General features: G+C 42.3%; 3 protein-coding genes across 7 annotated transcripts in view; 1 reads left to right on the top strand and 2 right to left on the bottom strand.

The window, feature by feature from the left end:
• Positions 1–12,074, bottom strand: part of LOC119299243 — a 22,585-nt gene extending 10,511 nt beyond the window's left edge. Inside the window, exons 1-3 of the mRNA XM_037576490.1 lie at positions 12,002–12,074; positions 11,318–11,521; positions 10,960–11,189 (exon numbers count right to left, since the gene is read on the bottom strand). Of these exons, the coding sequence (XP_037432387.1) occupies positions 10,960–11,189; positions 11,318–11,521; positions 12,002–12,074 (507 nt within the window). The remainder of the gene's footprint in view (positions 1–10,959; positions 11,190–11,317; positions 11,522–12,001) is intronic.
• LOC119299757 lies at positions 810–7,479 on the bottom strand. 5 transcript variants are annotated; one of them, XR_005146255.1, is made up of 4 exons: positions 6,554–7,479; positions 6,188–6,278; positions 1,186–1,313; positions 810–1,055 (listed from the first exon to the last, which is right to left on the bottom strand). XR_005146255.1 is itself a non-coding variant. In XM_037576907.1 (4 exons), exons 1-4 carry the CDS (start codon positions 6,947–6,949, stop codon positions 1,269–1,271), a joined length of 312 nt encoding a protein of 103 aa, XP_037432804.1. In that variant the 5' UTR covers positions 6,950–7,479; the 3' UTR covers positions 810–1,268. The 5 variants fall into 5 exon arrangements, 2 of the variants coding, with proteins under 2 accessions (XP_037432804.1, XP_037432805.1); XR_005146254.1 differs by having other exon boundaries at positions 810–1,313; positions 6,188–6,275; positions 6,554–6,676; positions 6,897–7,479; XM_037576907.1 differs by having other exon boundaries at positions 810–1,313; positions 6,554–6,676; positions 6,897–7,479.
• On the top strand, positions 3,502–5,164 carry LOC119299756. The gene is made up of 3 exons (XM_037576905.1): positions 3,502–4,399; positions 4,473–4,667; positions 4,750–5,164. The coding sequence occupies exons 1-3, from the start codon at positions 3,830–3,832 to the stop codon at positions 4,885–4,887; spliced, it is 903 nt and encodes a 300-aa protein (XP_037432802.1). The 5' UTR covers positions 3,502–3,829; the 3' UTR covers positions 4,888–5,164.
• Positions 12,075–13,918: the final 1,844 nt, after the last annotated feature.

The raw sequence follows: 13,918 nt of genomic DNA, 5'->3' as shown, positions 1-13,918 counted from the left end.
AAAAATGAACGAGTTCAGACACCAAACACAAGTTCTGTCACGACCGGCGTATATTTTACGGTTTTTTCATCGAAAAACCATAGAAATTGCATAAAATGTTAGGTGTGAACGAAAATTGGCATGTGTGCTTGCCATGTTGTGTGCGTGTGCAAAAAATTTGGGTCTGTTTGGTGCATCCAAAAAAACACTTTGAGACTTGGCCTTCCGTCCTAACCGAAGCAGCACGTTTCCACATGGTGTATCTCCTGCCATGCGTGACACGATTCCAAAATTTGGCATCATGTGTGAATTGCCATGGGAGGATCCCACGCAAAAAATGAACGACTTCAGACACCAAACACAAGTTCCGTCAAGACCGGCGGTACTGACACTTGTGGGTTTGGACGACTCGTACTGACATTTGGCATCATGTGGGTTCGAACAACTCATACTAGCTCGTACTTGCGTGGGTCCGAGCATCCATTCAATGGGCACAATTAATGCGACCTTGACAATTTATAATGAAGGCAACACATTATATGAGAACGTTATTCGTCGTGTTAATATGTGCAGGGAACGCATTATGTGAGGGCGTGATTGGAAGGGAGGTGGGGCCCCTTTGTGGGGAGATAAATGATACATATACGTAGTCTAACAGAAGTAGATAACCGACCGGCGATTTTGTTTCCTTTCCAGAAAAGTAGCTATCGTTAGCAACGGAAGGAGACGAGGCATGCACGCCCTACATTACCGGACTGCATGCAAAAGATTTTGTGGAGGTGGTATTTTCGATAGGAAAATTTTGGAGGATTCTAGAAAGTTACTTCCAATCCCATCAACAATAAAACAAAACACGGGTTTATTCTTCGGCAAGAAATAAATGACTAGATTGTAACCTACACGATCGTGTACCCAGCCTATATATATGCTTTGTACGCATCAACCTAAACCTCACCACAGCCCAGCCTCCCTCCTTGAATCCCATCCTTGAACCTTGAGCAGAACCAACCAATCTCGCCATCACCATCACCACCACCGTCATATGTCTCCCTATCATCCTGCTGCGTCCGTCAGGCCTGCACAGTCAGTCACGAAGCAATCCAAGTCACGTGCATCGAAGCCCCCACCTTCATCGACAAAGTCAGGTGCACCGAAGCCGCCACACTCGTCGGCAAAGAAGGTATACATATCTCATTGAACCCGTACATCAACTCGTGTAGATCAGCATGACATAGAAGTCCCGATTTACCATAGCCTACTATAGATCCACATGACGCCTCTTGTGTAGATCAGTCCCGATTTCCTTTTTTTTGAATGACAATCCCGATTACATCCTGTTTACATTACATCAAAAAAAGATCAGTAGATTACATAAAAAAGATTAGCTTAAGTACAAGTTACATTAATCAAATCATTACTTCAGCCTGGCACGTCTTAAACTAATTAGCTAGCAATATAGTACGTCAACGAATGAGTACAGTAAAGTTATATTTTTATTTCTCAGTGGTACGTACAGTAAAATTATATTTTTATTTCTCAGTAAAAATATGCTGAAAATCCGTAGGCACATTCACCATAGCCTACTCTTACTGAAGATAGAAAGAGAACATGCATGCAAATTAAAGATAGAAAGAGAACATGCATGCAAATTAAAACAACACCGCATATAGCCAAATAAACAGCCTAAATGATAATCTTAATTATTTGTTCACAATAAATCTCTTATTTTTGTTGGCTTGTCACTGAAAATAATCTTTGCACATACAGGGTACCCAGGTTGTATCAATGCACGGGTACTCGGAGTTTGTCCAGTCGCTAACCCAGGAACAATATATCATAGCTAGTCAAACGACAATTCGCGAACAGTTTGTCTAATTCACATCTAGATGTTTTTTAAGGATCTCACAGCTAACCTCCCACAAATATATAATGGAGCAACAAGAAGCAAAAAAAACTAGGACAAAAAAATGGACCACAAACAGAGTGAAAATCAGCTTAGATGTGACATAACTATGTCACATCTAGATGTGTCCTAGATAGACCCATTCGCGAAACTCTGAAGACTCCTGCAATGAATGTTAGGAGAGTTTTGTGCCAAAAGATTGCTAGCACATATGATTCACAAGTTGTCGCGTTTGTGATACACAGGGTACCTATGAGAATAACCTTGCAAGACGTAGAACACATCACAGGCCTGCCCAGCATGGGGAGGGACTATGTCCCTCCTCCGTTCAAAGAAGTGCAGGACTTATGGCTTGATTTAAAGGATCCCGAAGATAACAAACTGACCTTGAAAGGTATATGATATTTTCAGAACTATTTTTTCGTTTGATAATGGAACAAATTTCATAATTACAATACTTGACAAACAACCTTTTCAGGTCTTCGTAAGAAGATGATTGGCGAAGAGAGGCCACGGTTTGTGAAGCCTTATGTCTTGTACACCATTGGCAAGTTGGTTTGCCCAACGACACAACCCTATGTTGATCCAAATATTTGGGAATTGTTATCGACATACATACTATAAACTCCATAAATTATGCTAAACTATTTCTTGACCACTTAATGTCAAGTGTGAGGAAGTTTGTGAACGGTGCCGCGAACTTGGAGGGGAATCTCCCACTACTGCAGGTAGTACAAACTCTTCCTATGATATTCTTTAATTGGTCAATTATGTATTCTTTTTAATTCTCTCCCACACTTGGTTCTATGAGAAATTCCGAGTCGACCATATTGATCCACCATTTCCTATCTTCAACGAGATAAACCATTGATACAATACTGGGACGAAGAAAAGGCAGCAAAGGTCGACAAAATAATATCGCAGAACTACATAGGAGTAGGACAGGTATATGCTTACTGTTGCTAGTTGTCATCTGCTCAGTTTTTGCAAAATGACTCATAATATATAAAAAATTGCAGATGGTAGACGACCTCAGGCGCCCTTGGAAGCCAATGCCGAAGGCTTCACATCAACCTACAAAGTCTACTTTTGAGGTACGTCCTATGTAACTTGTACAATGATACTACTCGTTTATTAGGCTGAAACTATTTGTTTGTACAAATATTTTTATGAAACAATCAGTTCTAATTTATCTTAACTTGTAGGTCGATGGGACACTAGGCCGCGTACTCGCCTAGGTGGGAGAGATAAAAGCAATAGTGTGTCAGCAATATTCGGAGATTTCCGCAAAACTGGACGGAGTAGAAAGGCTTAAAAAGCAAAACAGCATGCGCTTGGAGGACTTCATTTGTGCATTCAATGTATGCATTTGTTCTTTTTTTGTTGTAATTCATCCTTCTAGATGAGTGCATGACTAACATTTTTTCATTAATAGGATCATCGATTTGGAGTAGGACAGAAGGACTTTAATGAGGGTCAGAGAGTTGATAATAATATCAAGGTATGTCACAAAATTTCTAACTGTCTTCATGTCAGAATGTATGCTAACCATTTTTCATTTTAACGTGCGAACTAGAAAACCTCAAGAATGTTGCTGCTAGTACAAATGAAGTGCCAAAGTGTGTCTACAGCAACCCCAGCAAGAACCTTGCTGGGGAATTTGAGGTATGAATTCCATCTTGGTACAATGTTTTTTTGTCAACCATACTTAGTGCTAACTTGTCCATCTGTATAAAAGGTAAAAAAACACCTGTGGACCCCCACAAAGGAAAAACAGACAGAGATGATGCTGTGGACTCATTTGGTAAGCGTTTTAGGAGTGACAGCAAGAACTTACCCTCCCAATCTGAGGTCAGCATCACATGTCTGAACTATATTGCTAGGAAAGGGTTTATTTCAACCATATTCTTAACTTGATGACAACATTGCAGAAGGTGAAGAAAACATATGTACACCCCCAGAAGTCAAAGACTGAAAGAGACGATAGCAAGAACTTACCCTCCGAATATGAGGTCTGCATCACATCTTAACCAAATTGCTAACAAACGTTTTTCTCAACCCATATTCCTAACCTTAAGTCAAATATCGCAGAAGGTCAAGCATACGTCCATGGATGCCATGGACTCCATAGGGAGGCGTGTCAGACATGACAGCCGGAAGAAAAAGAAGTCTTCACTCCTTCAGAGCGAGGAATACGAATTTTACACCCCCGCGCTCAGAAGGAAAAGAGCTCTATCTCAACAGACACATGACAGTAACGATATTATGTACACACAGAATAAGAAGATGAATCCCGGGAAAAGCAGCGCCCAGCAGCTAAAACAGCTCAAGGAGGACTTGATCAATTTTCAGGCAGAAATAGATCGAGTTACACAGAATATAGTAGTTGACTATGTAAACACTACTCCTGAGACCGCCAAGTTGGTGAAGATCAAGGACATACTTCTAACGCAGAAGTATCTTAAATGCCTGACAACACCAGATCATTCCTCCTTTGCAGCTTGGGTGGATGACGATGTAAGTGCTAACGCAAAATAGTATCTTTGATTATTTATATGTTTTCCAATTAAACTAATATCTTCTTTCTTAGGTACTCGATGCGGCGTTTGAACTCCTACGCCTGGACGGACTAGAAGGTGTACGAGACCATGGTACCGTGTATGTCGAAAGGTCGACCATTGTCAACATCCTAAAGAGAGATGGCACAGTCCCGAATTGTACCTTGGATGTTTTAAGCGGCAAATCAGGCACTAAATGGGGAGATAACTACCTGAAGCATGACATGGTAAAAAAATCCACCCTTCTCTTATATAAATAAGAAATTTTATTTTTAGGCACTTCAAACCAGTTACAAATTTTGCACGCAGATTTTCCTACCTTCAAATATTCCCAACCACCACTGGTTCCTGGCTGTTGTCAACTCCCAAAAGAGGGAGATTCAAATTCTGGACTCACTCCAATCACGCAACAACCGCAAAGAAGTAATTGCTGCGGTGAGGCTCTAACAACATTTTATATAACTTACAGTTTATACGAATAATGTACTAAATTGAGTGATATGTTACTTGCAGCTTCTTGGAATGGAAACACATATTGATATAGCAGTGATGGAAAATAGAATGCCAGGAAGTAGATGGTCGGACACTCAAGTGGCTTCGTGGCCTATCACAGACTATGAAGTGCCACAGCAAAAAGATGGGTGTTGAAATACATCCAATATTGGACTAGAGTGAGATTGTCGGCAATATTCAACCAGGTACCTACATCTTCCCTATCTAACTTAACTTTCACATATACAAAGGGTCCTAACGTCTACCTCCTATGCAGGATGACATAAGACAGTTCAGAAGATGGTTTGCTGCTGCGTTGATCAATTCACCTCACAATGAGTTGAAAGTTCGGAAGGCCATACCAGCAGTTGACTTAGAAGATGATTTAGAAGACGTCGACCTCGGAGGTGACGACGGACACAACGACAGCGGAGATGTCTTAGGAGACGATGGTTCCGCACTATAGTTGTGTGGTGCTAGACTAAGGGAAGAGTTAATAGGATTTGGGGTGGTGTGGTTTTTGCCCCGTAGACGGTTTCCACACCGTTTTCAATTTTATTACTTTATCTATTTATCTATACATCAGAGATGTATCAAACATTTTTTTTGGTTGTGCTACTTTATCTATACGGCAAATTGCCGTACATTTACTACTTTTATCCATATTGAATATCTACATTAATTTTTAATTAAAGTCTTTCATGCACAAAATCTTGTATTCTTTGTTTAATGATGCAATTCCCTTTGGTTTATAGGATGTGATTCAAAAACAAAATTTCTAAGTGGCTTTACACTTTCAGTCGCAATTTCCTTGTTACTTGTGTCCTTGGAAGCAACACAATCTTTTTAAACCTGGGGTTTCAATTCTGTATTATGCCAATGAATGATAGGCAAATGCTGTCCTGTTATTTCAACTTGTGCATCCTACCATTTAATCGATGATCAGGATTTTCTAAAAAGCCAACTTGGCCACCAACTTGGGAACTATCCATTGCCTATATGAGTGTTGAACAGGTGTACTAATTAACTAGACTGAACTGGAATGTCTGTTCATATGACCATGACTGAATCAGCTGGAACTGAAACATGCTCTATGTGGAATCTGAAACTGCACATGCTCTGCACTAATATCACATACAAAAAAAATCCTTGTGTACATGAGCTCCTGTACTTTCGGACTTGCTGCTATACAAGCTAGTGTGGATTTCTGAATTTGAACAAGTACACAAGATGAGCAGAGAGGACGAGCATGGACCTGAACTGCTGCTGGTGTGATGGAACTCGTCCTCCTCCTAGGCGAGGACCATGGCTGGATCAGCTTTTTCCCTCCAAATCGCTTGTCACTGCTATACAGGAAGGATAGACATACACGTTTGACATCATTGTTTATCTCCACACGGCACTATTTGAGTTAGAAACAAAAACATAGGATTTGTGATGCTATGACATCTTAATGATTCATGAACTAAGCTGAATAAGCCTAGGTCCAATTTCAGAATAAGCCTCGGTACAGACACAGCTAGCAAGTGGCGGTGCCTGGGCCAGAGACGATGGAGAATCTAGCTTACGAAATCAAGGAAAGAAATGGGGGCCAATGGATCGATGGGTTGGATGCGAGTACCTGCATCGGCCACGACAGATCTGTACGGCACTGGTCGGCGTGTAGGACCTTGACGGCGACGGGGCATGCTGGCAACGTCTCGCCTTAGTCCTCCCCCTCGGCGACCCGCTCCACATCCTGCAGCTTAGGAGGGGAACACGAATGGCGGGACATTTAGCCGCCGACCACAGCCGCCGACCAGAAAAACAACTTGTATCAAGATTCCTCACCATAATAATAACAATGATTTCAGCTTCTATAGATGTGCAATTTCAACGACTACAAACCCAAATTACAGACCCAAATATCATCCAATGCGGCAAATCAAATCAATCGACAAGTGAGATCTGTACGAAGCTAGTACCTTAGTGGAACTCCAACTCGGCGGCGCGCAGGGCCGTCACGGCGATGGGGCATGCTGCTGCAGCAACGTCTCGCCTTCGTCCCCTTCCCCCCTCCCCCTCAGCCACCAGCTCCAGAACACGAATGGCAGGGCCATCTCGCCGACGATGACTGTGACACCATGGGGGCAACGCCGCAGCGCCCGCTCATCTGACCGAAGGCGGGGCACCAAACCCTAGCGCTCGCACTGACTGCGCGAAGGGCCGTCACGGCGACCGGGGCTCGTCATCATCCTCTCGCCCTACCGCGGCCAGCGTTCGATTGGGATTTTTTTTCTCATTCGAGGTCTGCCTAAACAGTCGGCCTCATTTCCCTCAAGGAGCAGACGGCGATGGCTAATGAAAAAAAAGATCAATACGTGAAATTCCACAAATGCCCTTCACTCGTTTTCTGAGGAAACCAGCCCGCGTTTTTGGTAAACAGCGAACTACCGAAACTACCCCTGATAAGAAAATATACTATCGAAAATCTGTGGTAGTATTTCCATATCTGGACCGTCCAAACGAAAATATGAACGGTCAATATTGATCTGATGCACCGTAAAAGGTCTCTTTCCTTTCCCCCGCCAGCCACCGCACTCGCTCCTCTTGGGCCAAATTAGATTAGCTTGCCGCTGGCGCTGCAGCCAGAACCACCCCATATCTTCACCGCTGCATTAACCGCCACACTCTCGTGGACTAAAAAGGTAACCACCAAGCTCGGTTTTGTCCAAATCAGAACCAGCGGACGACCAAGATGTCGTAGAGCACCCAAGGATGAGTTAGGAGGCTCGAAATCGCGACCACACTGGTGAAATTCTAAAAGCCGGAGTTCGGCCACGGCATTACTTTGCACCCAATCGGAATAGAGCAAAAGATCATGCCAAGCTTATGAAGGATTAGTTTGCACCCAATTCAACCTATCCAGAGAAATATTTTCGCTGGCGATTTCGGATGCACCAAAGTCTCTTCCTCAGCATTGCAAAAGTTGTTGAGGAGCACGATCCATGGTTTACACATATGAGAAATGCATCGGGAGAGATACATGCATGCCCATTGATGAAGTGTGTCGTGGTTGTTCGAGTGCTTGACTATGGGTGTTCGGCAGACACCATTGATAACTATGTCCGCATTGGGGAAGATTCTTATCCTAGAGGCCGTTCGAAGATGCACACAAGACGTCATTGAGATCCATGGACCAGAGTACTTGAGGGCGCCAATGATGAAAACACGGAGACTCTTGGGTTGAGTGAAGAGCAGAGACTCTTGGATTGAGTGAAGAACAAGGATTGCCAAGGATGCTTGGATCAATTGATTGCATGCATTGGACATGGAAGAATTGTCCTACGGGATGGAGAGGTCGGTACAAAGGGCACTCCAAAGATCCAACCATCATTCTTTAGGCAGTTGCATTGGAGGATCTATAGATTTGACATTCTTTTTTTGGCTTGCATGGCTCTCATAATGACCTGAATGTGCTTTCTAGATCAGCATTGTACGCAAGGCTTGTTGCCAGAGATGCTCCTCCTTGCAACTATGTTATCAATGGTCATCAGTACGCGATGGGCTACTACCTTGCAAATGTCATCTATCCTCCATGGGCAACATTTGGTGAAGACAATCTAGCATCCTAAAGGCAACAAGATATCCCACTATGCAATGCGTCAAGAGTCCAAAAGAAAGGATGTTGAGAAAGCTTTCGATGTGCTTCAAAAGCGCTTTGCCATTATTCCGAGTATTGGAAGCCAGAGGTTCTATCAAAAATAATGACATGTTGCATCTTGCATCATCTTGCACAACATGATCATTGAGGATGAGAGAGGCATGTCAAAAAAATTTCGGTACATCTCCAATGGGGATCCTGTCGAGCTGGAACACAATACGACTATCTGGCCTCCACATCCTCATCTCCTTTGACAAGGCCTATGAACAACGACATTTTACTCCAACATCAGCACACGAGCTTTTCTGGGCCTATAAGGCCCTCACGCCACTCCGATTCTCCTGGGGTGAACGCAGCCAAAATACCTTCCACGCCAGCACTGCTAGCACTTGTTCTGTTGTCGACCACTCCATGGCCAACCCCGCGATGGCAGGTTCAGTGCCTCACCCTTGAGTTTTTTTTGACCATGTCCTCACCCCTGAGTTGGCAGGACATCGTTGTCAGGGCCTTTGCTTCGACTGCAACGAGATTTATGTTCATGGTCATTGGTGCACGCGGCTCTTATTCATCGAGGCTAACGACTACGACCACCACAACTGGTAGCACCCAAGGTCCCTTGGGAGGCAATTGACAACCGAAAACTTGCAAACAAGCTGTTTTTCAAGGAAGGGGGAAATGTCGTATTGTGTTCACGCTCCAGCCAATTTATCCAAAAGTCTGAACTGATGGAGAGAGGCGGGCAATATATTTTAACACTCCCCTCCACATCTAGGTTGCTTTAGCCCTTAACGTGGGATCAATGCAGGCCGCAAATATCATTATTTTTAACACTATGTTAGCAAGGTCAAACTCGAGATCTCTTGTTTGGAATTCTAGATGAATTGGCTAAAGCATGAGTTCGGTAGTTATGTGGGCCAGCCCATCAGACATGGAGTATTATCCCTTAATTAGAGTCCAAGTTGATTAAGCAACTTTGTTAGGAAAGAGTCCAGTAGTTTAGAGACTGCATTAGAGTTTGACTACATTTACCGGCTTGTTGGTCAAGTCTTGTCTATTATATAAAGTGGCTGACCCCTATATCAATAAAGCGGAGAAGAATATTGTCATTTACTTTATCTAATTTTCAGTAACTAGGTTATGTCTGTAGTAGATTCTCCCAAGGTAAGATTAAATTGTTAACCTATGGAATTTGCCATGCTCTTTCTACATATCAAAGCATAAAAGAGGTTTGAGTAGATTGTAAAATGCCTTTTGTTTTTCCTTTGAAACTCAATCCAAATGTTAAAATCCCTTCATTTTCCTATGTGTCCTTCATTTGAACCAAATGGATGAATAGTGTCACCAAATGAAAATTTCCTATTCTATGCTTTCCCCTACTTTTCCTATGAAAAAAGGAATAACAACAACAACAACAAATCCTTTTGGTCACAAGCAAGTTGGGGTAGGCTAGAGTTAAAACCCATAAAATATTGAACCCAAGCCATGGTTCTGGCAGGTGGACAGTTAGCTTCCCCACACCCCTGTCCATGGCTCAATCATTGGTGATATTCCAGTCATTCATATCTCTTTTTACGGACTCTTCCCTTGTCAAGTTTGGTCTACCCCGATTAGCTTAAGAATATCAACATGCCTTAACTGTCTGCTACACACTATTGGCGCTTTTGGAGGCCTGCGTTGTATATGCCCAAACCATCTCAGACGATGTTATACACGATCATCGACCCTTTCTTGTGTGACCACATATCCATCTCAACATGTGCATCTCTGCTAGAGCTAGCTATTGGACATGTCGCCTTTTAGTTGGCCAACATTCAACGCCATATAACATCGTAAGTCGAATCGACATCCTACAGAACCTGCCTTTTAGCTTTTGTGGCACTCTCTTATCACAAAGAACGCCAGAAGCTTGACGTCACTTCATCCATCCAACTTTGACTCAATGGCTCACATCTTCATAGATATCACCATCCTTCTGCAGCATTGACCCCAAATATCAAAAGGGTGTCCTCCTGATGATGAAGGACATCTTCATCGATATCACCATCCTTCTACAACACTGACTCCAAATATCGAAAAGTGTCATTTTGAGGTACCACCTGCCCATCAAGGCTAACTTCCTCCTCCTCCTCATGCCTAGTAGCACTGAAACTGCACCTCATGTGAATTCAGGGTGGGGCGGTGGCCCTCTAACTCAACTAGTTTGTTGCAGCATGGATTATGCGAGGAAATAAACTAATTCCAGGGTCCTGTTAAGATGATTATCACAAACTTACAAAAACAATGCCTATCTGGAGCTTTGACAATTGACATGATGCAATTATCTTATATTTTCAGAAAGAAAAAAAGGTCCGAGCACAAAGTTGCAAGCCTATAAACCAAATTACCATTTTCCGATTCACAGCCACAGCTTCATAATTATCAATCTCGCGCTTGTAGACATAGTTGCGCAGGGGTTTGATCCGATCCCGTGCTGCGAAAAAACCAAATATTTTGGCAGGTCCAGGCTGGGTATGGTGATATCCAGCGATTTTAAGATCAAAGAACTGCACCAAGACCATTGTAGATCGATCACAGCTATTTGAGCAATCATTGATCCCAACATCGTTAACAGTGACTGCATATTCAATAGATGAACCGTGAGATTATACTGAGATACTATATAATTGGGGTAAAAATATATACATATGATGTATGGCAACGCAGCAACAGAAAGTAGTAGATTATTTAACAACAGAAACGTACTTTCAGACTCGTCATGGAGTTCATACTCTTTACAAAACCAACCCCTCTCTTTATCAACAAGGGGGTCATTGTATGCGCGGAAAAGAGAGAGTGGCGCAGGGCCCCGAAGACGAAAATCAGGATTCGCATAGATTCTATAAGTCTGTTCACCACGGTCATAACTAACCCTTGGAAAATCGTCAACTGTAAAAGGTCGGTTTGTCCCTACATGAAAAATCATCAAAATAGTGAAATCAAGTAAGAACTTTGTCTAGGATGTGGACTTGCACAATCCATACATCCCTTACTGACATGGAAGCTAAATGTACAAGGCTAAAAATCCCTAGATGAATCACTACAGAAAGCATTGCAGAGAAACCAACTGCGATTAACTAGGCTACACTCAGTATACCTGAAAAAAAAATCCACATTCATATTAAGGGTGTGTGCCCAATATCATCAACAAGTTAAGCACGGACCTCATGTTCAAAAACACGATTTTATTTTCGATTATAAGGCAAGTCTATATGACTAATTCAGCAAGATGTTATTATTGTTTCTGAACCTCTTTGCTGTATGTTAAATCAGGAGCAATGATCTATAACTAAGCAAAACCAATTGCATGTCAGACATACATGGATTAAAAGTTTAAAACAGCCAGGAAACACAAATCAAGTGAAATATCGATTACGGGGTTTGTCTTACATTCCTCTTCCTCGTCACTGCCGCTGTCGCCGAATGTCCATCCGGCGTGGTCCTCGTCCGCCGTGATGGACATGGCTGAATCCCCACAGTCGCTCGGAGAAGTTGAGGGGGCAGGAGGCCTCTTCTTGCTGTGGAAGACTGGGCAGAGTAAAGGATTACTGCCGGTTCACCTCGGCCCCCGTCGATCTCCGCGCCCACTGTCCACGCCGACGCAATTTTGTCGACGCCGCTAGGCTTTAGAGGAAGAGGAGAGGGTGGTGGTAGGTAGCATTTGGGTTTATTTTTAGGCCTCTTATGGTTTTATGGTTAATAGGATAGGATTATTGTAGGAATAGAAATTTAGTAGGAAATGAGATGGTATGTATCTCAAATTCTACATCAAAGGAATTTTTTCATTGAGTTTAGCCTCATTTTTATTTTCCTATGAAATGTGAAGGATATGAACCAATTCTATGTAGGAATAGGAATCCATTCCTATGAACCAAAGGGCTTTAAAGGAAAAATCCTATAAAAATCATATCCTCTAGAATTCCTATGAAATTCCTTCAGGCCAAAGTAGGTCATAAGGTAGAAGTATGAATTACTGACAGGTAGGTGGATGTGCGTTCATAGAAATGAGTGTGTACGCGTGTATATAAACGCTTGCGTTTGTACTGTGTTAAAAAAGACAAATAGATGGGTTATGAAAATGTAAAAAATGAAAGAAAAAAAGCCGAACCGGCAAATCAATTATAATCTACCGTCGGCGAGATTATGCTGTGCGACTGCCTCAGCGCCGGTACAGTCCATCTTTTTTGCAGGTTTGCAGTGCTCATTCGTCTGGAATTTTCGAGTTAAAAATGCTCGGGGCTATGTACCTCACACCTAATTACAATCATGGCTTCTGGACAGGCTCCATAACTAACTCATTCTTACATATTGTTGCTTTTTCATCGTTATATTTTCTTTGTTACCGTGATTCTAGTTGTAATTCAATGCAATTTGTTTGATTTTCAATCTAACCAGTCACATCCATTTTGTTTGTTTCCTTTCATTTCCTTTCCTTTCTTTCAGATTTCGTATAATTTGTTTGTAAGACGTGTTGAACTTAAGTAGAATAAAAAATGAGACCGCTGGTTCAGATTTACACCGGGCGGACCGTTGTTTCATTGCGTTATTGGCAAACAAAACCGAAATATTTAAGCAACTTTTTCAGGAAAATGACCTCAGATCAAATGATACATGCAATATCAAATGTAATCTATATTACGAATATCCATTTCTGAGCTCGTACTCATCTGCACCCGGTTAAGAAAAAAAATCAAAACAAATACTAACAAAATTCAAAAAAATCCATTTTTGCATGGAAAATGATTTGGTGCGTGAAGTCCACTCCAAATTTAGATTATTTGGACATATGAGTAGCTCTCAGCACAAAAGACAAATTGAATTAGAACAGTAGATGAACAATAAACTGTTTCACAGACCCCAAATTTGTCATTTTCACCGAGAGCTATTAAGGTGCCCAAATAAGCTGAAAATTGGAGTGGACCTCACACACCTAAGCTTCTTCCATGCAAAAAAGATAGATTTTTTTTTGAATTTTTAGTACTTTTCTTTTGAATTTACTGTTCACCATGGGAGCACCTATTTTATCGTCTACTGGTCCGCGTCCTTTCTTGGCACAAGTCGCACACCAGGACCGGTCTAGTTGTCAACAGCGGCGAGAGGCCTTCTGCCAGGCCTAGGTCACTGCATTGAGGAGCAGCTTGACCCCAAGCCGTCAGAGCAAGGTACCTCCAATGAATAACGAAGGCTATTTCCAGGTATCGTGAGCTGCAGAAAAAATTTCCCAACACACCTTGATTCAAGGTCTCACTTCTCTTCCTGGCTGGGTCACTGCACTTATATTTTCCCTTTTGAATTTGAATTTGGTTT

The sequence above is a fragment of the Triticum dicoccoides genome, chromosome 5A (assembly GCF_002162155.2).
Source record: "Triticum dicoccoides isolate Atlit2015 ecotype Zavitan chromosome 5A, WEW_v2.0, whole genome shotgun sequence".
Lineage (NCBI taxonomy): Eukaryota > Viridiplantae > Streptophyta > Magnoliopsida > Poales > Poaceae > Triticum > Triticum dicoccoides.
This window is presented reverse-complemented; position numbering and strand designations above follow the sequence as displayed.

Excerpts from the sequence above, each read along its gene's own strand:
- LOC119299757 (XM_037576907.1), bottom strand. The coding sequence starts at position 6,949 with ATGCCCCATCGCCGTGACGGCCCTGCGCGCCGCCGAGTTGGAGTTCCA. Across the intron at positions 6,677-6,896 it reads CGAGTTGGAGTTCCACTAAG|CTGCAGGATGTGGAGCGGGT; the intron begins GTACTAGCTTCG and ends TCCCCTCCTAAG. Across the intron at positions 1,314-6,187 it reads TCACACCAGCAGCAGTTCAG|GATGTAATCGGGATTGTCAT; the intron begins GTCCATGCTCGT and ends TAATGTAAACAG.
- LOC119299756 (XM_037576905.1), top strand. The coding sequence starts at position 3,830 with ATGTACACCCCCAGAAGTCAAAGACTGAAAGAGACGATAGCAAGAACT. Across the intron at positions 4,400-4,472 it reads CAGCTTGGGTGGATGACGAT|GTACTCGATGCGGCGTTTGA; the intron begins GTAAGTGCTAAC and ends CTTCTTTCTTAG. Across the intron at positions 4,668-4,749 it reads ACTACCTGAAGCATGACATG|ATTTTCCTACCTTCAAATAT; the intron begins GTAAAAAAATCC and ends TTTTGCACGCAG.